This window comes from Scardinius erythrophthalmus (genome assembly GCF_964197995.2).
Source record: "Scardinius erythrophthalmus genome assembly, chromosome: 17".
Lineage (NCBI taxonomy): Eukaryota > Metazoa > Chordata > Actinopteri > Cypriniformes > Leuciscidae > Scardinius > Scardinius erythrophthalmus.
In genome coordinates this window covers 17,170,242-17,193,615 of record NC_138237.1, presented here as the reverse complement: position 1 = coordinate 17,193,615, position 23,374 = coordinate 17,170,242, and the positions used below count along the sequence as shown (strand labels likewise).

At 36.9% G+C, this 23,374-nt stretch overlaps 4 protein-coding genes across 6 annotated transcripts; 3 read left to right on the top strand and 1 right to left on the bottom strand.

Annotated features, from left to right (window-relative positions):
- The first annotated feature begins 4,177 nt into the window (after positions 1-4,177).
- Positions 4,178-8,514, top strand: LOC308705674 (uncharacterized protein). 2 transcript variants are annotated; one of them, XM_081390801.1, is made up of 2 exons: positions 4,178-4,255; positions 4,589-8,514. In XM_081390801.1, exon 2 carries the CDS (start codon positions 4,739-4,741, stop codon positions 5,279-5,281), a length of 543 nt encoding a protein of 180 aa, XP_081246927.1. In that variant the 5' UTR covers positions 4,178-4,255; positions 4,589-4,738; the 3' UTR covers positions 5,282-8,514. The 2 variants fall into 2 exon arrangements, with proteins under 2 accessions (XP_081246927.1, XP_081246926.1); XM_081390800.1 differs by having other exon boundaries at positions 4,191-4,255; positions 4,583-8,514.
- Positions 8,515-9,503: 989 nt separating this feature from the next.
- Positions 9,504-11,083, bottom strand: htr1ab (5-hydroxytryptamine (serotonin) receptor 1A b). The gene has a single exon (XM_081391282.1). The coding sequence runs from the start codon at positions 10,983-10,985 to the stop codon at positions 9,744-9,746; it is 1,242 nt and encodes a 413-aa protein (XP_081247408.1). The 5' UTR covers positions 10,986-11,083; the 3' UTR covers positions 9,504-9,743.
- A 2,115-nt stretch (positions 11,084-13,198) lies between these two features.
- Positions 13,199-18,880, top strand: rnf180b (ring finger protein 180b). 2 transcript variants are annotated; one of them, XM_081391281.1, is made up of 7 exons: positions 13,199-13,432; positions 13,876-13,974; positions 14,145-14,237; positions 15,230-15,868; positions 17,466-17,679; positions 17,767-17,892; positions 17,987-18,880. In XM_081391281.1, exons 1-7 carry the CDS (start codon positions 13,415-13,417, stop codon positions 18,178-18,180), a joined length of 1,383 nt encoding a protein of 460 aa, XP_081247407.1. In that variant the 5' UTR covers positions 13,199-13,414; the 3' UTR covers positions 18,181-18,880. The 2 variants fall into 2 exon arrangements, with proteins under 2 accessions (XP_081247407.1, XP_081247406.1); XM_081391280.1 differs by having other exon boundaries at positions 13,264-13,447; positions 17,987-18,855.
- Positions 18,881-19,112: 232 nt separating this feature from the next.
- Positions 19,113-22,738, top strand: rgs7bpb (regulator of G protein signaling 7 binding protein b). Its single transcript, XM_081390606.1, has 6 exons — positions 19,113-19,553; positions 20,155-20,321; positions 20,428-20,558; positions 20,775-20,919; positions 21,761-21,831; positions 21,935-22,738. The coding sequence occupies exons 1-6, from the start codon at positions 19,404-19,406 to the stop codon at positions 22,024-22,026; spliced, it is 756 nt and encodes a 251-aa protein (XP_081246732.1). The 5' UTR covers positions 19,113-19,403; the 3' UTR covers positions 22,027-22,738.
- The last annotated feature ends 636 nt before the right edge of the window (positions 22,739-23,374 follow it).

Here is a 23,374-nt window from a genome sequence, read left to right as displayed (position 1 = left end):
CGCTTCACCAACGGACGTCGCTCAAATGCCTCTGGGCGCAATTGGATAGACCTAAAACCAATCAGAGCGATCGTTATTGTGTAAAGCCCGCCCCAACGTTTCTGATTGGTGCCGCAATTTCGACGGATTAGAAATGGGCTTGAATGAGCTCTTTGCCAGACTACTTGCAGAGCAAATCTAAATTTGCCGGAAGTTGTCTGGGTTTTCCCAGGCTAGACCTGTATAGTAATTCAGCACTTCTGGCTGTTTCATTAGAATGAAATAAAAATAATGTGAATTTAAGTGATCAAATGTAACTGTAGCAATGTCTAAGTTCAGGGAAGAAAGACGTTAAAAATAACTTTAATAGTAAAATAAACAAACAACTAAATGAAAGGAGCATCAGCGGGTAACATGTGACATTAAGCATAATAAAAACCGCATCAGAAAAATATCCCAGGCTTTCGGGCCCGCCCTACTTCATACCACAGTAACGTTAATAAAACTTTAATACATTAGCTCATCCATGAATACGATTTCTGCCTAGTCCTGTCAGATTGCTTTCCAGCTGTGGAGGTAAAGACGACAAATCCCATGATTCCCCGCTCACGGGGTCATCAAGCTACGCTTTTTTTAAAAAAGCGACCTCTAGCTGCAAAAATTACATACTGTGCCTTTAAGACAAGAAACACTTATATCTGTGATGAGATGGGAAGCACCTATATTGAAACATTTCATATACTCTTAAAATAATTTCAAAATATATCCAAAATGGTTTTACAGCTTGATGTAAAAAAAATTCAAGTCCCACAGAGAACGTTTTCTAGTTTAATTTAAACCAAAATTCCTATTAAAATGGTTCTGGGTGAAAAATGTAAAAGTTAAAGACAGATTTTAAGTAGGCAATATGGCATTCTTAAACTCAGTCAATAAATTTACTAAAACATATGATACATAATATTATTTAATCTAAATCTAAAAGTCATGCAAACTGTTGCCTTTGTAAAGTTTTACAAACGCCTCTTTTTTACAGTGTGTGCTGACTCGAGCATATAGTATCTCTGCAAAGTTTTCCAGTCTTTTCCCACTCTGTATTGTAAAGGTTGTGAATTGTTCATGTGGTTTGAGTTGGTGGGAAAAGGCAGGCATTTTTTTCAAACAGCCTGTGCCGACGGGTTAGCCTGTGTCTAGGTGATATCTGGATGACATTTGTCCTGTCCATCTCTGTGTGATAAGATGATCTGACAGATAACTCCCATGAGCCCCTGGACATATGCTGCTTCATAGCACTCCAACCCTGACAGCAGCATGTTGTTCTGAGTATATCCATCTTCTCCATGGGATGCAGTCTTGCTCAGTTGAACTATTAAAAATGCACGAGGAGTTGAATGTGAAGTGACATCTCAATACTGCAACCACCACTGCTGATCAAAACTTTTTTTATTCTTTACACACACACTTGCAGTGATTGTAATGGATTCATGATGTCCAACAACGACACTTAAAAACTCTGATGGGTGAAAAGTTGACTTGTAAACCTACACTACCATAATGATGATACACACATTGTAATGTTCCTCATAGGGTTTGTGATAAACTGGTCACAACTTTCTGAAGAAGGTCTGTGATAAGAGTCATGATGTGCGTCAGTCAGAGCAGAGAGCCTATAGCAGCCATCAGCTCAAGCACCAATCACGACATTCACAACATCCCTATATCTTCAATGTTCAGGCATCACATGCTTCACTATAAGATACACTAGGGTCCAAAGGTCTGATACCACTAGTGAAAACGCTTATTTAAATTACGCTTATTTCCAATTAAATTTCCAGTATAACATTTTACACTTTTAAAAATAAAGGTTCCAAAAGGGGGGCCATAGATGAACCATTTTCAGTTCTTAAAGAACCTTTCAGTGAATGTTTTTTTTTTTAAAGAGCTTTGTTTTTCTTAGTGTGAAGAATTTTTAATAATCTGAAGAACAGTTGTCCACTATAAAGAAGCTTTTGTGCAATTGAACTGTTCCATGGATGGTAAAGCTTCTTCATTGAACCATCAAATGCCAATAAAGAACCTCTATTATTTCACGTATGTCTATTTTATTGTCTTAGTATTTGGTATGGTCCACTTTTCAGGGCTCCATATTAAATGTGCGATAATTTAAAATCCAGTTGAAAAGTTTTAATCTCGTTAGACCATGTACCAGTGTTATCTGCAGGCAACAATAAACAGCATGAGTCACAATGTCCAATTCGCACAAAATGACTCTTGTGAACAGGTTCAGTCGAAAATATTCACGAATTAGCAGCGTTCATTCAACCTTGCTTATTACCGACCTAGAAATATTTTTTATTTCATAATGTTTCTTTGTTTTAACTGTTTTCAAATTCTAAAACTTTGTTTATTTACAGGTTTATTTATCCTCAATTTACAAGCTGTGAAACACAAGTGACCATTAAATGTTCCTCTTTTTCTATTACAAGCTTTATTTATTTGAAAGATTGGATTCTGTGTCAAGAGCTATACCAGGCATCTTCTCCACAGACATTCAGACAAACAACTCAATCTCGTTTCACTTTCATAGCAGGAAAAAACAATTATTCTTCTGGGCAACATCTAAATGGTTTCACACAAGGACCTGTTTTCGTCCCCTAAATACCTCTTGTGGCTAAATGAAAATGTTCAGGTTATATAATGTGAAGAGACAAGGTTAGATTGAGCACACTGTCATAGATGTATTGAAATAAAGCAGATTTATCTGTGGAAGGAAGCCAGTTCTGCTAAAGGATAAAAAATATTCTCGGCTTTTTCCGTCATTTCTTTATATCTCCGAATGGACTTTATTTCTCCCAATTGCAAGTTTTTAGACTCTGCTGAGACATCTCGGTGTGAGACTGACATGCACTTACTGAGTCCTGCAGTACCTAACTCTGGTAACCCGCAGTGGCCTCTGAGAGCTTTTTTTTGTATTATTGTTGGGTTCATGCTAACCCACCTGTCCATTGGGGAACACACATGAGTGATTGTAAACTGGCTTTAATCTGTCTCGCAGTGCTGTGCCTGAGGAGGACTGCAGGTGGCTGAGACCACAGCGGAGCCAATGCCATCAGCGCAGTGCTTCCTAATACACAAAGCCTTTAGAGCTGCATCCTCAGTCGAACTGTGCATTTTTCAATAGCTGAATTGCATAAGAGTCCTTTGATTAAATTTGATTTTCTGTATGGTCTGTCCCTTCATATTTCTGTACACAAACAAATATTGATTTTCATCAGAGATGTCTCTCACAAGACTTTTCATCTGCACATGAAAAGAAAAGCGGGCGAGGGATAATTAAAATATTATTGATTAATCTATTTTTTTTAATTGGATTTTTTCATTTATGATTTCTTGAATAATACTTTTGCCTGTGAGTTGAAAGGAAATGCTTTGAGAAAAAAGTCTCTTATGCTCGCCTTCATTTATTCAATCAAAAATACAGTAAAAACAGTAATGTTGTGAAATATTATTACAATTTAAAATAGCTGTTTTCTGTTTTTTCAATGTAATTCATTCCTGAAAGCTGGATTTTCAGCATCATTCACGTCACATGATCCTTCAGAAATCATTCGAATATGCTGATTTGTTGCATGAGAAGAAACATTTCTCATTATTATCAATGCTTTAAGTAGTTGTGCTGCTTAAAGGGTTAGTTCACACAAAAATGAAAAACTTGTCATCAGTTACTCACCCTCATGTCGACCCAAACCCGAAAGACTAACTAACCTTTTAATAGTCTTTGATTAATAGAAAGTTTTTTTTACATGTTATATGTCAAATCGAAAGATTTTTAATTTCTTAATTCATGACCCCTTTAACTTTTAGATCTGAGACATTTGAACCTCATTGTTTTTATCCGACTTTAAAATCATACTTGAGTTGAAGTCACAAAAAGTAAACAGCACTGTAAAGCTGTCAACAACATTTAATGTGTTTTACATGTATATGTGACTCGATTACAATGGCTCGGGCAAGAGCAAGGTTTTCGGATTTTTTTTTATAAGTCTGTTCTTTCCTCTCACATGAGAATTCCTCTGCGATACAGACCAACATCCTTTGCCTGTTTCCTGTAACCATAGAGATAATGAATCCAGCCAATCCCCAGTCAGGCCTACGTGGAATGTTTTCCTGAACTCTCTTTGAATTTCCTTCCATGACACATGCACTCTCTCGCATTTTCAGAGCGCAACTCTCAGTCATTAAACTTGTCAGGAATACTTCTATGGAATGCTGTAAAAAAGTAAGTTTTTAATCCATTTAAACTTTCATTTCTGCACAAATATTTAATTTCCACAGTGTTATAAGTTATGCAAACGTCAGAAGACTGAATGATTACACTGTGTCGCAAAGTCTGTAACTCAACTGCCTCACAAATGGTTTCAATATTAGCTCAGCCTCATCAGCTCTAGTGTGCAAGACTCACTGAAGCCTTTGATTAAATTCTATATTAGACCTGAGATCTCCACAGGATTGCCAGCTCTCTAGACTGATCTCAGCAGGTTAACCACGTATATATTACAGTCAGTCACACCAAGGTTCATTCTGTTCCTTTGCTGTTTTAATTGAGCACCAGGAGTCGCCGCCAAGCCCTGATCCAATTCCCGGGATTGCAAACGACGTTCTCCAGAACAGATGTTCAGCAGCGGTCGACTGCATTCGCCACTGCCCAGACACTTCTCACAGGTGTGGTTGAGAAACGTATGTGTCTAAGTTGACGGGAGCTATGCCCACTGAAAGTACCGACAGAAACACGACTGTTTTGGCTGATGTCCCCCTCAGGAAGCCATCTTCTGTGAATCAATCCGGCGTGGTCTGTGGGATCTCGACTCTGCCCTGTGTTTGCTGGGACTTTGAGCTCGGTTTGGCTGTGCTGTGGGTGGTCTTGGCTGGGCTTTTGATCTTGGCATTAGTGTATTGGGTGCTCCTGCTGCGCCACAGGCTCCGCGTCGCTCAGGCCGGGAACGCTCTGGAATACTTCGGTTTCTACCACATGGCTCAGTATGATCTAAAAGAGCCCAGCCTGTCTGTAGTGACCCCCTCTCTTCCCTCCCCACCTCCACCTGTTCTCCACCTCACTCCTCCACCTCCACCTCCAGTGTTGTACGTGCCTCCCCCCATCATCCACACCACCCCACCCAGCCCTCACCCATCATGTGGAGCCAGCTCGGATGCAGAGGTGTACTCGCGGATCGGAGTCCTGCGACCCTCCAGACTCTCCAGTGTGAGTCAGACGCAGGTGATCCTGTTTGAACACTCTGCTCTTTGACAATGCTTTCAAGTACAAGCACAGCTGTTTTCACTTTGTGTGTTTATTATATATATATATATACTTATATATATATTTGGGCTGTTCAGACAATCACCCACTGTCTAAGTACATTTTTGTTTGAATTTACATTGGGAAATTTTTTTTTTTATGCATTTACACATTTTTTTGTATCATTATTTAAATGTTTTAATGCATTTAAATGCTTTCAAATGTGTTTCCTACGTTAGGAAATGTAACAGGAAAATTGGTTTGTTTTGAAACAAACAAAGCCTGTTTGTCTTTTTCCTGAATCTGCCTTTGTAATTTCCTTTAAAGGGTGGGATTTCCTGAGGAGACTTTCCATTGCTTTGTTCCTCTCTGTCCTCTTCGGATTTCAGAGTTCCTTCTCTCTCACTTTCTAAGTAAATGTCAAATAAATAAGTATGAAAATAATGATGTATTATAAAAACTATATATATATATATACTACTATTTAAAAGTTAGGGGTTGGTAAAATGTCTCTGCTGCTCACCAATTGGCTCACAAATGCTGCATTTATTTGATCATAAATACTGTAAACTGTGATATTATTATAATTTAAAATAGATGTTTTATTTATCATATATATATATAAGCAGATGTTTCGGCATCATTACTCCAGTCTTCAGTGTCACATGATATGAAATCATTACTGCTTAATATTAATCTGGAAACCATGATATTCCTTTTCATATTTCTATTCATCAAACGGTTGTTGTTGGTTTTTTTTTGGTGTGTGTGTGTGTGGGGGGGGGGGTATAAAATATAAAATATCAAAAGAACAGCTTTTTTTTAATAGAAATGTCTTTACTGTCACTTTTGATCCATTTAAAGCATCCTTCATTACTGAATAAAATTCGTAATTTTTATTAAAAAAAACTACTTACCCCATACTTTTGATGGTAGTGTATACATTTTGAAAATAAATATATGTATATGAATTGCATTTTATTTTTTACATTTTATATTAGGCCTATTCATAATTATTTGTATATAGTGTAAAACTGTGGACTGAGTGAATACTTGCCTCTGAGTGGCAGTTGTGTGAATTACAGAACCTTTGTTTCTATCTAAAATGCATATCTCATTCATGTACATACAATCTAAGGCCACAGAGTGTCTCTGAATAATTGATAACTCTATACCACTTCCCTTTCTGATAATGTATAATTTAGCATTTTCAAATAGCTGCATGAGGAATATGATAATTGTGGAGCAAAAGTTCACAACCTTTTTAATGAACTGAAAACTTGCCATGGATTTTATATTTTACTCCGAACTTTAATATAACTTGTCTAAATCACATTTTCCATAGCATTTGATGTATTCAAATCAATGATTGTAACAAAAACATTGTATTCAGCTACTAAAATGTGACCGAATTATTCACAGTCAATGTATTGATGCTCAAAGCACTTTCTGGTCAGATGTATGAGCTTTATTCTCCCAGTGTAATTGCTGTAGGTCTGCCTGTGTATATGATGAAAGAAAGCTGTCTTTTTGATTTTATATATACCTTGATAATATATAGTTTGGATCTTTGCTGAAATATATTTTTATTTTCAATATCAATATTTTTTAACACTGAGACATTTTTGTAGATGATATCACATTAAGGAGTCTGTCAAATTAATGTTGTTCTGAATTGTGACTTTGAATTGTGAAATAATTTTTCTATTTAGGAAACAAGCAAGAACCAGTGCCTTGCAGATATTTGATGCGCCTGACTGCATGTGTGTATGTGAGTGTCTTTGATGTGAGTGTCTTTTACGCCAGGCTGCATGTTTGTCCACATGCCACATTGATAACAGGAGACAAGAGAATGAAATGAACAATATATTTTGTAGTAGTGAAAATATAGTGCATTATCAGAGCCGTAGCCATGTAGTAAATGCTCCAGATGCAAAAACGTGACTTTGATTCTAGTGTCGTCCCACTTTCCCTCGCCTTCATTTCCTGTCTTCTCTCAACCGTCTCTTTCACTAAATTGCAAAAAGCCCCAAACTAAAATGACAAAGAACAATGAATTACAATTTTGTGGAATACTGCTAGTCAAAAAAGGTTTTCTTTTCCATATAGTGGGCACTTGTTCTTCTGTGCTGATTTTGAATGAAGTGGTTTGGAAATATTAGCTTTCATATGTCCTTTAACTGAAGTTGAATACTACCACCTGCCACCTTTGGGAAAGCTTTCATTGACACACACTCAAGCTACTTGTGAACCACAGAAATATTGAATTTTTTTTTATTGTTTTATTTTTGTTTGGTTTTTACAAGTGTTATTGTGCAAAAAGGACGTTTGTTTGTATCTTGCCCACTGTGAAGAACGGCCACTTGAGAATCAGTGTTCAGCCGGCTGGATTACATTGGACTTTCCAGAATCTCTTCTTTTGACGTCGCATCTGCCTCTGATTATTCTTGGTTGAAAGACTGAGAAATATTACGAATTTACGGATCTCATTGAAAGCCTGGTTATGAATTTTCTTGCCACATTCTTTTTTTCTCCATTTAATTAACACCTATAGTTCTTGACATTTAATTTGACTGCATGCTGTCAATAAACCAAATTATGAAGATACAAGCATGTGCTTAATCTTGAGCCCACCATATTCATTATATTTTCATATACCTTGGCTCACTGACTACCATCCGACATTCATTGGATACGGACTTCAATTTTGGCCTTTTCCTCACACAAAACTAATGGGTTTACATGATTTCGAATATAGCATTGTGGACAAACTGATTTCCCAAAGACTTTTTTATCACTTTCAGAGCTCGACAGACCCAGTAATGGCTTAAAAAGTGCATTTGTAATCCAATTTCAAACTGTTTTTACTATATATTTGCTAGTTAAGCTCTCAAGCTGTTCTGCCAGAGCTCTAACTCAAAATAGACAATCACGGACCTCAACAGTGTTTGTTGAGTGATCAGCAATGTTTCTCTGCAGGGTTCTGGAGGTTTCTCATTGGTAATAAATAGCTGTGGATCCTCAGGTCGCTAAATCATGCCAGCTGTGGGTGTGCACGTGGGCTCTGTCTATTGTCCTAGGCCTTTGATCAGATAATTGCACCTCAGAACCAGAGTTTGAGACATCTGAGTGTCGCTATGGTGACCAGCACCCCTGTGTCTGCTCTGTTGAGTGGCTTTTAGTGATTCAAACTGGATGGCAGGGTTGTTGTAGCAACTTTTGAGACTACGATTCTACTGCAATCCTCCAAAAAAAGAAATAAAACAAATAATTCGGTAGATTGGCAGCTTTAATGAGAAACAAATGATTTTAAGTATAAGTTTTAAAAAAGTTGCACCTTTTTTCATATTTACAGCACTTATGGAACGAACTGCCAATTTTGTTTCCACAAGAATTAATTAGTTGACATAAAAAGCGCCTGCTGGAGACCTGTTAATATAATTAATTGGCACAATTTGGCACATTCCTGATCGTGTAAAAGCCTTGAGATTTCTGTCATCATAGAAGTAAAAAGAGATATGTGCGGTGGAGCATCTTGTTGTGAAAACATTCTTTTATGAAGGGAATTGTTAAGAGGATCTGTTTGCCTCTCTATCGCTCCTTTGTATCCATTGTTCCACTCAAGGTTTACACTCTGTTCCACAGGTGATGAAGGCGCAAGTCAAGATTAATGGGTTTTAAAGTGCCAGGCAAAGAGGAAAAGTAAAAAGACGCATTTAAATGATGGACTGAGAGTGACACATCAAAAAATATATACCTGTCTCTAGAGAGAGAGAAAAAAACAGTCATGTTTATACAGTAGCAAATACAGATAATGCACTTTGAGTAAGTGTCAGCATGAGACACCTGCAAATCCTTGATCTGTGAAATATTAAATGCTGCCATGTGGCAGGCAGACACAATGGAAAAAACAGGTTTATTCTTTTATACTGTATATAGATATGCACTTCTCTCCATTCAAGAAATAAACACGTTAATATCTTCAAATCAAATGTTAAAAGCAAGGTTTTTTTTTTTTTTTTCAAAAGTTTTTTTGCTCTATTCCTGATTTAATTTGTCAGGCATTGTTAGAATATAATATTCCTTTTTTTTTATTCAATTCAATTATTTTGAGCATTGCCCAATGTCATGTATTATCATGTGATCTCATTCACAAACACACTAGAAGCCAATATTTATGATTTTTGGTCTATGCTATTATTTACATTCAAAAAACAAGGACAAAACCACTTAGGACTTTTTTTATTTTCACATCATGGACATGAAATAAACATTTTCAGTACACATTATGTAACCTGATATCATAATTATAGCATATGATATATAAAATCAATCAGAGTAAATAATTTATATTTAAACTCGTACTAAAAAGAAAGTTTGCAGGGCTGTTAAAATACACCATTCTTTTTCTGAGCAATCAATACTGGTTAAACGCGTGTTCCTGACAGCTACAACTGAAAATGCAGTATGTTTATGGTCTGCAAAAATGGCATTTAATGATTTTCTTGAACGCGCTCTGAAAGTCTTTATTAAAGTAAGCGTAAATTATGGGATTCAAAAGGGAGTTGGAATACCCGAGCCAGTCAATAACATCTTTGAGCCACAAAGGCATATGACAAGATGGACAAAAAGGCATCACGAGCGCTTTGATGAAGAATGGGAGCCAACACAGAATGAAAGTGCCCATTATAATGCCCAGAGTCTTCACTGTCTTGCGCTCGCGCGCCATGGCGAGCTTCCTCTTCGCCTCGGTGTTCTTCTCGTGTTTGTTCTCAAGCAGAGGGACAGAGTTTGGCGTGTTGGGCAACGGCAAGTTGTTTTTGGAATTGCTGTGAACCTCGATGATCTCCAGAGAATCGCCGTCCTCCGCGTGCTTAATCGCGCCGTTTACGCACGCGGCGGGCTTGGGTTCGACTGCGCTTTTCCAGTTTTTGCCCAGCTCTCCGTTCGTTCGCTTAAAAAGCGCAGGCGACACAGTCAAACATTTCACCCTCTTTTTCTCAGGTTTTCGAACGGTTTTGCGAATGCGAAATCTTGCCGCTTTGAATATGCGTCCATACAAGACCAGCATGAGAATCAGAGGGATGTAAAATGCGCAAAAGGTGGAATAAATAGTGTACCACGGGTCGTGGCTGATCATGCAAGCTTCAGGATTGGCCATGTCTTCTGCTTTACTCTTGGGCTGAGATTTCATGATCAGCATGGGTGGAATTGAAATCGAAAAGCCGACAAACCAGGTAACGGTTATTAAAAGAGCTGCACGCTTTAATGTCCTTTTCTTCATGTAGTCTATAGGGTCGGTGATCGCCCAGTATCTGTCCAAAGCTATAGCGCACAGGTGCAGAATGGAAGATGTGCAACATAAAATGTCTAAAGAAATAAAAATATCACAAGTTACCTGTCCAAGTGTCCACTTGTCTAAAACTTGATAAAGAGCCGCCATGGGCAACACAAGGACCGACACCATGAGGTCCGTCACGGCAAGTGATCCGATCAGGTAGTTTGCAACATTTTGCAGGGATCTTTCCAAAGCAATAGCCGCCACGACACACGCGTTTCCAAATATGGAACATAGAATGAGCGCGCCGATCAGCAAAGACGTGGAGATCTGGTAACTCAGAGGAACCTTCACAGGTAAAGTCACATTGTCGATTTGGTGATCGAAACCACTGTCGTTCTGAAATGATAAGGACGTGGCGTTGTATTCTTCCATGTCGTGTAGAGCATAAAACTCGCAAAAGCTTCAGAAGACAGCACTACTCCATTCAGAGGAGCTCGTACACTTGAAGGCGATGCCAACCATCAACATTATTACTGACGACTTGTGACGACGCGGCTCCATTTATATCAGCAGCAGTGGTCCACAGACGCGTCAGTTACCTACGCAGACCGTGTCGGGTGGGCTCTCCACATAGCTACAACATGCACTTTTCCAGAATTTCTTCCAGTGAGATCAAACCATCCTCATCATAGGCCTACCTGATTTGTAAAAACAAACTACTGAAGCGAGTAATATTCCAACAGGTGATGACTTGACAAAACTTGTCAGAATTTCCCTAAAATTTGAAAGGATTAAAGTAGAACTTTTTCCTTCTGTAGCTTGTGTTTTCGACACCCGCAGAGCTGAAAATTGTATTGCTGCTGCTGCCACCTGCTGTAGCTCGTCTGCTGCTGAGAAAACAGAACATTTCGGCCCAAACATCTCTCATTCCTCCATCCCTCATGTAATTAGCCTACCGCCTGTCCCCACGCGCTAATGGTCCCAGGAACAGGTTGCTGTCGTTATTAATCACTTTATTATCCTATGTATTTACACATCAGATATAGCATACCACCAAACTTTAGTAGAGATTGTGTTTAACACGTCTTTAAAATAGTTCATTTTCCATGTTGTTTAAAGTTTACTCTGCATTATTTGTGCATATAGCATAGTAGCCTACCGGTCAAAAGTTTGGAAACAACCTACTATTATTAATGTTTTTGAAAGAAGTCTTGACTCTTATGCTCATCAAGCCTGCATTTATTTGATAAAAAAAATACATAAAAAATTGTAATATTGTGAAAAATTATCACAACTTAAAACTGTTTTCTATTTGAATATACTTTAAAATGTTTTATTTCTGTGATGGGAATGCTCAGAAATCATTCTATATGCTGATTTGTTATTATCAATGTTGGAAACAGTTGTGCTGCTTAGCCTAATATTTTTTTTTTAGAACCTGTGATACTTTTTTTAGGATTCCTTGATGAATAAAAAGTAAAACAACAACAACAAACAAACAAAACAAAAAACAGCATTTATTTAAAATAGAAATCTTTTGCAATACTATACATATCGTTAAAAAGTTTGGGGTCAGTAAATGTATACTTTTATTCAGCAAGGATGTGTTAAATTGATAAAAATTTTGAAACTTTTCATTCATCAATGAATCCTTAAAAGAAAAATCAAGCACAAGTAAAAATATTAAGCACCACAACTGTTATTATAATAACTGTATCAAGGATTATGTAACACTGAAAACTGGAGTAATGATGATTCAGCTTTGCATTACAGAAATAAATTATATTTAAGGCGAGACATACAGGCAAAAACAGTGTTTTTTCATGCTGTCAATTTTGAGATTTTGGGCTTTTTGGCTTTTCTTAAAGTGTTTTTTTTTTTCAGACTAGTGGACAGAAAACATCCAAAATACACTTGTGTCTTTTAGAGCACTTTATCTATTTGTGTCTTCAATATGTCTTTAAAGGCTGTTTTCTCAAATGAGTTTTTCCTCCTACACTGAGCCAGAAATCTCCACTTCAATAACACTTACACCAAACTTTACAGTTTAATTCATATCTGAACGTTTTTTCAGAGGGGTATCATTTTCCTGATTTTATACATTTTATTATTAAAAAATGGTGAAAATGTATTTATTTTTGGCTGTTGACAGTATTTTCTGAGTGATAGAGATATCCAAAATAATTTTTTTAACCTGACTTTATCAAATGTTCAGATTTTTTTGCTCTATACATTTATGCAAATGAGTGCATATTTAATTAGATATTTGCATTTCTAAACAACGTTTCAGAAAAATTGTAATACAAAAATGTTTGCAATTATTAATGCAATTATTAATCAATCAACTGGTAAAGTATGGTGATATTTATCAATTATTTTCTTTACCATATTCACCTGGGGTGTCTCGCCTTAGTATTTAAAAATAGAAAATCATTATTTTAAATTGTAATAACCTCACAATATTACAGGGTTTTTTTTCCCCTATATTTTTTATCAAATAAATGCAGGTTTGATGAGCATAAGATACTTTTTTCAAAAACATTAATAATAGTAATGTTTCCAAACTTTTGACCGGTACTGTGAATTTGGTCTAGGTTTGGAGATCTTGAATGATTAAATAAATAAGCGAATGACTTTATGAATGAGAACTCTTTAATTATATCGTGTATGAACCATAGACTGTAAAAAGGTATGAGCGTACAGTAGCCTAACAGACCCGTGTCTTTATCCGAGACGGTTTTGTCCCTCTGCGGCTTCCGTAGTGAAGGCAGTTGTACTCAGAGCAGTACAGAGCCAGTCTGTTGTTTTTAGCCTTTTAGCCAAACATCTTGAGGAACTCTTCAGAAATTCCGTCGAAGAAAATGGCTACCTCTTTCGTGGTACGACATGTTTTTGTACGTACGTGAACCAAATGTTTAAATTAGTCGAACAGAAAGTATTTGCACAATAATGACTATAAAACACCGGCCAGGACAGGAACTATCACTGTTTATTGAGAAAACTATACTGTTTACGTCTGTACAAACTGGACGTAAAATTAAGTGAGAGGGTAATTACTAAATGCAGCACATATTATTTAAGTTGTACGAATTTTGGTGTTGTTTCTGGCAACGAGATTGTATTGGCCTGTTTTATGGTCAAGCAAAAGTTTTCTAATATGTAGAAAAAGGCATATTAAAGAAGCCATACAGTGATGACAACCAAGGATATTACATTACAACAATCAACTCTTTATGTATGCATTGTGTTGCATGCGGTCCTCATCTACGTATTTGTAGAGGTATAAAAATATAATATTTTTTCCACTGCACATTTCTAACAGAATGAAGAACAGGATAAATCAAGGACACTTGAAGATTCAACAAACCTTCGCTGCAGAAAGTGCCGTAGATGTCTAATAGACTCAACCAGTCTCCTCAAGGTGGGTGAATTATGATCTAAAACTATCTATTTTTTTAAAGGAGGTAAATGTAAAATATCTCAATTTGGGAATGGTTAAAGATCTTCATTCATGTAAAAATCATTGATTACATTTTTTTGAAGTGACATTTATATATAGTTAAATATAAGTGATATATATTGTTGTTACAGGTGGTAACATCAAGAGAGGCTGCAGCCACATGCAATGTGTGGCATTTAAATGTTGAATCTTTGCCAGATTGGATTTTGTCAAGTGTTGGTCAGGTACAGAATTTGCATGTATTTGTTTTTAGGGTTGCAAAGGGGTGGAAAATTTCCGGTAAATTTCCGGAAACTTTCCGGTAAATTTCCATGGGAAGTTAAGCTGGGGAATTTTGGAAATATTCATTACCACGGCAACCGCTTGCGCGTCCACTCTGAAAGTAACTGTACACATAAGAGACGGATAAATACATTATTTAAGGTTCCTCTTGGTCTTTCTTCATGTTTCTTTGACAAATATCAGTGTCTCAGTCTCACGCACACTGCATGTGAGTTAACCACGCCTACTTATTTACATGTTGTGGTATACACAGAATAAAAAAAAATCTGTTACGGATGACATTTTCTTCCGCGGTAACGATATATACCGTCATTCCGCCCAGTCCTACTTATGTGGTAAATAAAGTTATGCTAGCTTATTTAGCATCTAACTTATCAGCTTGCTATCTTCTATATAAATACATTTTTATGTGATATTTGCAATTTAAACATTTAATAAATATATTTCCCCATAATATCATCAAAACTTACTTCACTTTTAGTCCACAGGCTCAAATGTGTGCCTTCAATAGTCTTGTGATTTGAGCTTCTGTACATGTGATGGAGGCATGCACAGTGCCAGTAGGGGGTGTGGTCTCAGCCATGCAGTAAGCAGTGTGCTATGTGATTGAGGAATGGCATGGATATTCAAGTGTATTTGAATGGCATCTGTTTGTTTTAGTCAAGATTATGCTAAAATATACTTTCCTCAACTATATTTAAGTTCCCTATGAAGAGCCAACCTTCAACTATGAAAATTCCCAGTTTATTCCCGTTTATTCCCCTAAATTCCTGTTAATTCCCTTAAATTCCCATTAATTCCCATGGAAAGTTTCCATCTTTGAAAATTCCCAGAATTTTGCAACCCTATTTGTTTTTAACTTATGCAATTTGGACTATTGACAATCACCTGGAAAAGGAATTATCTATTCTGATAAAATGTACCCTTCTCACAGGTCAATTGGACTGTCGGGAAATTAAACTGCCAGTACTGTGGAGCTCGCTTAGGAGGCTTTAATTTTGTAAATTGTTCCAAATGCACCTGTGGACATGAAACAACTGTGCATCTCAGTAAAAGTCGTGTTGATCAGGATCTAAAACCTCTAGTTCTTTTAACAAGACCAGGAAGGACTAGAGAACATACTAGAAGGAGGAACATTGAGGTGGAGTCTCTCCCTCAGACAATGAGCTTAGCTCCCTCTCCTTCCTCAACCCTCAGCTTCTCCTGTCCTGTATCTCATGTAGTCTCTGCTGAAACTCAACTTGAGGTTGGGTCAAGTGAAGAGCCACAAATTCTTGAGAATGTTGAGAGAGGCACAGATGTTCCTTTACCTCCTGAATTGTCACTACAGCTGTATGATTATCGGGAGAGTTTAGAGGAACAGCGTATGGGTTCTGCTCCCCAGAGTAGAACTTCTCTGGACAGAGCAGTTGATCCAGAGGGCGTCAGACTGATGGAAGAGCCATTCAGAAACATCTTACCCAATGTAGAGACAAAGCTTAACAAGAGAGAAAAAAACCGCCTGAAAAGCCTAAGAAGGAAGCAGAGGAAGAAGGAACGCTGGATTCAGAGACAGCAGGAGGCAAAAGATCTGGTGAGATGTTTTAAAGTCATGGCGAGTGCCAAAGTCTGACTTGCTTTGTTCCTATTTGTGAATTTAATAACTATCTAGCAAGGCTGGGCAATATTCAGAGTTTAAGAATTGGCTTTGTTAAATTCATTTAAATCAATATGGCTCCCCCGACAGGTGTTGTATTGAAAATTATTTAATTGCATTCAAAGAAATTCAATATATAGTCAAGTAAAGTCAAGTCATCTTCATTTATATAACGCTTTTAACAATGTAGATTGTTTCAAAGCAGCTTTACAGAGATAAGCATATAATTTAAGGTAACAGATTGTTTTGGCTTTATAGCGGTTCTTTAATAAAGTTATTTTCCAGCTAAAGTTAGTTTTGATTAATTTGCTTCCGTCGCACCGATCATTTGTTATTAAATTAGGGGCCGCTAAGACGACACCATTCTCTCTACACAGACTTTATAGTCATACAAATATTTCATTGTCCAAAACAAGTTTTGTGACAAAACATAAATAATTAATTTTGAATAATTATGCATATTTGTTTGTTCCCTGATATACATTTCTTCTCAAATGATTAGAAAACAGACATAACTATTATTCTTTTTTGAAAGAAGACATTTTTAGCATACAGAAGTACATAACATATATAAACCACAATTTTATGGGTAATTAACTGAAAATGTATTATTAAAAATGACACAGATGGTATACGTTGTGTTCCATATTAAATGCCCATTTACACCGAGAACGATAAATGTAAAATAACTGTAATTATAACTACATTAGCATCCACACCAATGCCCAATAATGTTGTGTTTATTATAAGCTATGTAATGCTGCAGTTATGTCGTCTGCTTTTTTAAACTCTCGAGATCTTTAAAGTCAGGTGGATTCCAATTGGGAAAACGTCCTGAAAGTGATGTGGTGTTATCATTATAATTGTGATGTGGACTTCCCTATTCTCATTCTCATTAAAACTTTATAGTTATATTTGCATTTATGCATTTGTCAGATGTGTTTATCCAAAGTGCAAACATTGCATTTAATATATACATTTCATCAGTTCATGCATTCCTTGGAAATCAAACTCATGACCTTGGCATTGCTAGCACCATGCTCTACTGTATGAGCTACAGTAACATCTCATAGTTCTTTAATCTACTTCATTTTTTTGTTCTTGTAACATTTGAATCAAAAGTATGCATTCTGTTTGCTTCCTTTATTCTGAATGGTACACAGCTCTAGTTTGTTTAATGTATGATAAGTGTCAGATAAGCAAGAAATGAATGTGGGCTATTGAACGAGGAGCTGTGTTGTACTGACGAGTTTTGGCAAAATGTCAATAATACATCCGTGGATCAAGACAGGCATAAATCCACATAATAGGCTGCTGCAAGAATCCTGAGGATCTTAATAAGCCGTTCACAGCTGCACATGGCTCTTGCAGCAGGTGTCATTTTATTGGAGAATTTTTCTTCTTTTGATAACCGGTGGGTCACATCTTTTACACAGAGAATGAATTGAATGTATGTTTTTTTATTATAAACATAATTCATCTGTTCTTCAGTGATGATTTATTTGTGTCTTCTTGTGTTACTTCTAACTATCAGGCTATGAAGTGGGACCTAACAGGCAGCGATGATGAAGAGAGAGAGGGATACACATGTGCCGTGTGTTTAGACGTATATTACAGCCCCTACAAGTGCCATCCTTGCAGTCATGTGTTCTGTGAGCCCTGTTTGAGAACTCTGGCCAAGAATCGGCCAAGCAGTACCCCGTGTCCCCTCTGTAGGACCCTTATATCCCATGTTCTCTTTCAGGAAGGTGCGTGGAACAGATAAAGTCCATTTTCTCTCTCAGTGCATCTAAACTTTATCTAACCACCTAATACTTTTTGTTTGTTTGTTTCAGAGCTTAATCAAACTACAAAGACGTGCTTCCCAAAAGTATATCGCTCAAGACATGAGACCTTTCAGAAAATCAACTATTCGAAATGGCCCCTGCCCAACTGTCCAAAGCGTTTTCGCATCTTTTGGGGTTGGTCATATGTCATTTGCATAAGCATCTCTTCAAGACCCAAGGATTTTAAATTACAGTTGCCCACTTAATTCCTTTGTCTTTGTTATTTCAGGGTTTCCGAGACACGGAGGCCCTGCCAGTCGCTGGCAGTTTCCCCACAGAGCATTTGGCCTGGATGCGTTGGATCTGGGGGACATGTGGGGTTGGCCATTTGACATTGACTTTGTGATCATCTCTATCTACTCTCTGCACTGGTTGATGGCGTTCATCATCTTATGTGGCCTCTGCTACTTCCTCCTCATCTAATGAATGGAGGATTAGATCTCATTTTGCTGTTGCTGGACAAATGAATGTTGACGGTGGACATCTCATCAAGTGCCTCATACTTTTATTTCAATGTAGCTACAGATATGATGAAAAATGATTAAGGTGTTTTTCTTACTGTGTGCTTATTTATAGTTTAGGTCTTTCAGGGTTTGTGCAATTCATAGATATCACGTTTAGCTGTTGCCTAATATCATCTGCCAGCTTGACCTGTAAACAGTATTATAATGCATTAGAAAACAAAAAAAGCAATAATTCAGGGAGGGCATAATGCTTAGTCTCTTTGTACAGTTTTATAAGTTACCTTTATTTATGTTGCTATTAGTTAGAGCCATTTAGTTGCTTGTCTAAAGCGAGAACCCAGGTTTCTTCCACTAAAAAAAAATGTTGTACAATATGGCTTCTTTTAGACAGTAAAAAGTTTGAGAACATTAGTAGTTGTGTCAATTCAATCTATGGGAATGAGATTATAATTTAATTTGGCAATGACCTAGCATGACAGCCCATTCCTGTATCTCAAAGCAAAGTTTGGGAATGTATTTCTTTGTTTCATTTCTAAGTGAGAACAACATGCTTTTTCCCATTTGGAGGGAACCAACTCTTAATCTTGTAGAAACATTCATTCTTTTTTTTTCTTTACCATAAACTCGTTTCCAGAATGTTACAGGGAAGTTTTTGTTACAACAGGTAGAGTGTTTCTATCCATTAATTAATAATTCCATTAATTGGATTATTATTATTATTAACATTTCAATATGTTTTTTTTTTGCAACGACATAAGAATTTACCTACATAGTGTTTTCTAATAGCTGTCTAGTTTTTTACCAAACACTAACGTTTCAGATAGTTTTTTGATGGACAGTCGTTCTTTTGATAACATAGAATATAAATAAGCAAATATTCCGTGTGTTTGAGACGGCGTTAACAAATAAAATCGTGAACATCTCCTTTCCCTCATCGAAGCCCGCAGCTGTGTGGAGTTAAGCCGCTCTCGGCCCTCCACAGAGGTGAAGGTGACTCGCCTGTTGGTGCGGAGATGCAGAGGAAGCGTCGCGGACGCTCGCTCGGCTTTGTCACATCACTCTAATCATCGACGGCAGAGAAACAACAACCCTCATTCAAGGATCGACCTCACCCTTGAATCGAGGACAGACTGATTAAAGACATTTTCTCAGTGAGGTGCTTTTATTCGTGGATGCGTATGCATGTGTTCTGCACCGAACGGGCGAAAGAACCGCCCCAGATCCGCAAGCAACATTTTTCAAATCGGCAAGTCTTCGATGAGGGATCCGGAGCGCCGGGAGAGCACCGAGAGCTCGCGGAGAGCTCAGCGGGCGATGGATGACTGTAGAACGGTGAGCGTACGGTAGAACAACTGCTGTCACTTCTACGGGTGCTATTTTTGGATAGGCTTTTTTTGTGTCTACACATTAAAATTACTGTCAAACAGGCTATTTACCAGTAGGCTACGGATAATTACAGTATAGCCCATACTATATAAAAGCCTGTACGGATGTAATGTATTGAAACATGAATAATTATTGGGTCTCTGTTTGTGAATTGATTATAAGATAAATGATTGGTTTTATAATGTTTATCACTCGCCGTTTGTGTTTTCATATTGCACCATTATTTAGAAATTACATCCTCACAATCCCATGTGTTGCTATGTGGCATATATATAATGCAGCTAAACTCGTGTTTATACCCTGCTGGTAAATCCAGTTTAAGCTGCTAGCTGTGCTTTGGAACATGGCTGGATTCTCTCTAGTCAAAAATGATCAACCAGCTACCATGTTTCAAATGCCAGGTTGACTTAAGATGGTCCAAGATGGTCTACCAACCAAACCAGCTATGTTCCAAAACACAGCCGGCTGCTTAATCCGAGTTTTCCAGAAGGAATATACATATTCACTTTCTAAAAATAGACTGAGAAGGATTTGTCTCCATTTTCAGACCGTTCAGGAGTTCAACACTCTTGTGGCCCTCCATCGTGAGCAGGTCATCTCCATAGGGGAGAATACAATCGACTGTCCTTCTTTAAGGGCACAGATGCACAGGACTCGAATTAAAGGATGCACCGTAGCCCAGGCTGCCTATCAAAACCTCGTTGCAATCTATGGGTAAGCATTTATGTTAGAATAGCCATGTAGTTTTGAAGATGTGGCTGTAGGATGTCATGAAGCTCAGCTGATATGGATTCTGCTTTTCTCTCTATGCTTGTTTTAGGCCAGAGGATGGTGAAATCCACCCAGAAATATGCAGGTTGTTCATCCAGCTTCAGTGCTGCCTGGAGATGTACATTACAGAGATGCTCAAGTCTATGTGTCTGTTGGGTGTTCTGCAGCTCCATAGGAAAGGTGTTGTGTCAATGACAGCCAGCAGAGGACAGCAGATTCTTTACATTAGCAGACATGAGTACATAAAGCTAATATACTGCATGACGAAGTACAGTCTGAAGGTGGCGGGGATGGCACAATAAATACATAAAACAGCTTCTTTGACAATTCATCTGTTTTTTCTATTAGCAAAACAAAGTATAACTATCTTGCACTGTTTTGTTTCACTCACTTTAGGAAATGATGTGTGTCCTGAAGCAAATATGGACTGCAGGGTAGACGAAAGCTCTGATGTGCCGATGCTGGAAGATCGTTCATCATCACCTGTAGATTTTCCACAGGAATCCTGGGTCGTGTGCACAGACATTGAGAACATAGAGAGGTATGAAAAACAGAAAGAATGGATTAGGAATGCCAGAATGAAATAATTTTTCCTATTCATTTTCTCCATTGGGATTTCAAACAATTTTTCACTAAGGAGATGTAAGCAATGAAGCAAACCACTGAGATGAATCAAATGACAAACTTTGATTTTATCAAAAAGTATTTGAAAATCTGAGAAAAAGACAAAGGTACAAGACTGTAAACCTTTGAAGGGAATGAGCTATAATCCCAATATGTACTCAAATAAGAAAAAGAATAACGACCCAATTTAAAACTACTGATTTATAATTATTGTTATTATACCTTAAATTAATATTTAAATGTTTTTACTAAATAATCACTATATATATATATATATATATATATATATATATATACACTGTTCAAGGGTTTAGGGTCAGTAAGATTTTTTTTTTAACTTTTATTCATTGAGGATGCATTAAATGGGAAAAAAAATACAGTTTTACAGGCATTAATAATGTTACAAAATATTTCTAATTCAAATAAATGCTGTTCTTTTGAACTTTCTATTCATCAAAAAAACCTGAAAAAAAAGGAAACACAGGTTTCACCAAAATATTAAGCAGCATATTGTTTTCAATATTGATAGTAAGAAGAAATGTTTCTTGTGCAGCACCAAGTCAGCATATTCAGCTTTGCCATCACAAGAATAAATTTGTGACCCCAAACTTTTAAATAGTACATATAAAATGCTTGTCAACCAATTTGTGGTATTATTGGTGTAAAATGGGGTTAAAGCGAAAAAGAGGTCTTTAAATACTGTACTAAATATCCATTTGACTGTTAGTTAATGTCCTGTGTTGTGAAATTTCTTCCAGTGATATGCGAGAAATGAGAAACCTTCTAAGCAAACTCAGGGAGACAATGCCTTTGCCGCTGAAAAATCAAGGTGAGTCTCAAACAGATTTATTCTAGTACTGTAATGGATTCTTTATACCCTCTAATCTCAAATAGCTAGAAAAGTATTTATGTATTTATTTTCCTGCGTGTAGATGACAGCAGTCTGCTAAATCTGACTCCTTATCCACTGGTGAGGCAGAGGAAGAGGCGATTCTCCGGGCTTTGTTGCCTTGTGTCTGGCTAAACCTTCAGTACTCTCAAGTCTTCTTTTCTGATCATTGATCAATTAGCGCTTCACTCGTCTCCTTCGTGTCTCTGGAACTGTTTCGCTGATGTAACTTGTCCCTGGACAGTGTCAATACTTAATCACTTGTTGGAGGACAGAATTCCCTTGACTCAAAACCCTGTCTGCTGAGTTCATAAGCAAAATCAATTTTTAGTTACCGAAAGGTTCATTCTTTGTCATGTGTTGTGAAACCATATGATTGTATAAAAAAAGTAAGTGAAAGAAGTATAGGATTGGTGTTTTTCATCTACTTGCTTTTTCTTCTTTTATATAAATTTAGCCACTGTGCAATGCTTTTAATTTAGTCTTCCATAAAGGGATAATGTTGTAAAAAATTATATCACTCATTGTAAGGGCACAAGAATGCTCTGCACTAAAGCCATTGCTATTTCATTCTAAGCTTGAAACAAATATAACAGTAAAAATCACAATGTACATAGTACATATAATTGTAAATAAAACATTGTATTTATTATAAATGATTTTAATGATTTATTTTTCATTTATCAATTAAAGACATCAGGTTTGTGTGAATGCATATCCCAGTTTTATGAGAATTTGCATTATGATTTTTGCTCTTTATGTCAGGTGTCTAAATTATGCATAGTTACAGCTCTTATAAGCTATACATCATTTTATAATGATAATAAAGTTTTTTTTTTTTTACTGTAATTGTTTGTTTTATTGTAGCCTTCAGTAATTCACATCCAGTTTTTTGGCTATAAAATGAAACCTTTTAAAGTCCCCTTGTAGTCAATAATTGTATTCCTTAAAACTCATGTTTGATCACCAAAATGACATATTTTAACGTTTTTTCCCCATGCTTTAAAATAGCTTGAATGTAACTACATCCTTGCGGATCAATGAATATGCTAATTAGCCCCGCCCCCACTCACGCCAGCCCACAGATTCACTCAGCCAGCTTACTAAGGTAAACTGCACAATGGTATCGCTATTACAACATCAGACACATAACGTTAATTAATATGATTAGCCTTTTGCTTGACTATGTTTTCAAACTAACAGCTAATAATGTGTTGCTAATGTTACACAAACCATGTTCCCGTTCGCCATCTCAGTCAGGCAGCTGCCCTCTAACAATCATCAGAAACGCTTTGAACAACTCAGAACGTCAGTGGAGAAAGGCATAGTTCATCATAACATCGTAATATACATCATACACCCACTATATTGCTATTTCTACACTATTTTCCATATAAGCAAAAACTGGGAGACCCCAGTTCCAGGGTACCCTAAAATACCGGGATAACCTGGAATCTCTCCAGACTCCTGCTAGTTTGCTGTT

What these genes read in the sequence shown, in the direction of transcription:
- LOC308705674 (XM_081390801.1), top strand. Translation starts at nt 4,739, where the DNA reads ATGCCCACTGAAAGTACCGACAGAAACACGACTGTTTTGGCTGATGTC.
- htr1ab (XM_081391282.1), bottom strand. Translation starts at nt 10,985, where the DNA reads ATGGAAGAATACAACGCCACGTCCTTATCATTTCAGAACGACAGTGGT.
- rnf180b (XM_081391280.1), top strand. Translation starts at nt 13,415, where the DNA reads ATGGCTACCTCTTTCGTGGTACGACATGTTTTT. An exon ending in TCGTGGTACGACATGTTTTT is followed by an intron (nt 13,448 to 13,875) that starts GTACGTACGTGA and finishes CATTTCTAACAG; the next exon opens with AATGAAGAACAGGATAAATC. An exon ending in AGCAGGAGGCAAAAGATCTG is followed by an intron (nt 15,869 to 17,465) that starts GTGAGATGTTTT and finishes TCTAACTATCAG; the next exon opens with GCTATGAAGTGGGACCTAAC.
- rgs7bpb (XM_081390606.1), top strand. Translation starts at nt 19,404, where the DNA reads ATGTGTTCTGCACCGAACGGGCGAAAGAACCGCCCCAGATCCGCAAGC. An exon ending in CGATGGATGACTGTAGAACG is followed by an intron (nt 19,554 to 20,154) that starts GTGAGCGTACGG and finishes CTCCATTTTCAG; the next exon opens with ACCGTTCAGGAGTTCAACAC. An exon ending in AACCTCGTTGCAATCTATGG is followed by an intron (nt 20,322 to 20,427) that starts GTAAGCATTTAT and finishes TGCTTGTTTTAG; the next exon opens with GCCAGAGGATGGTGAAATCC.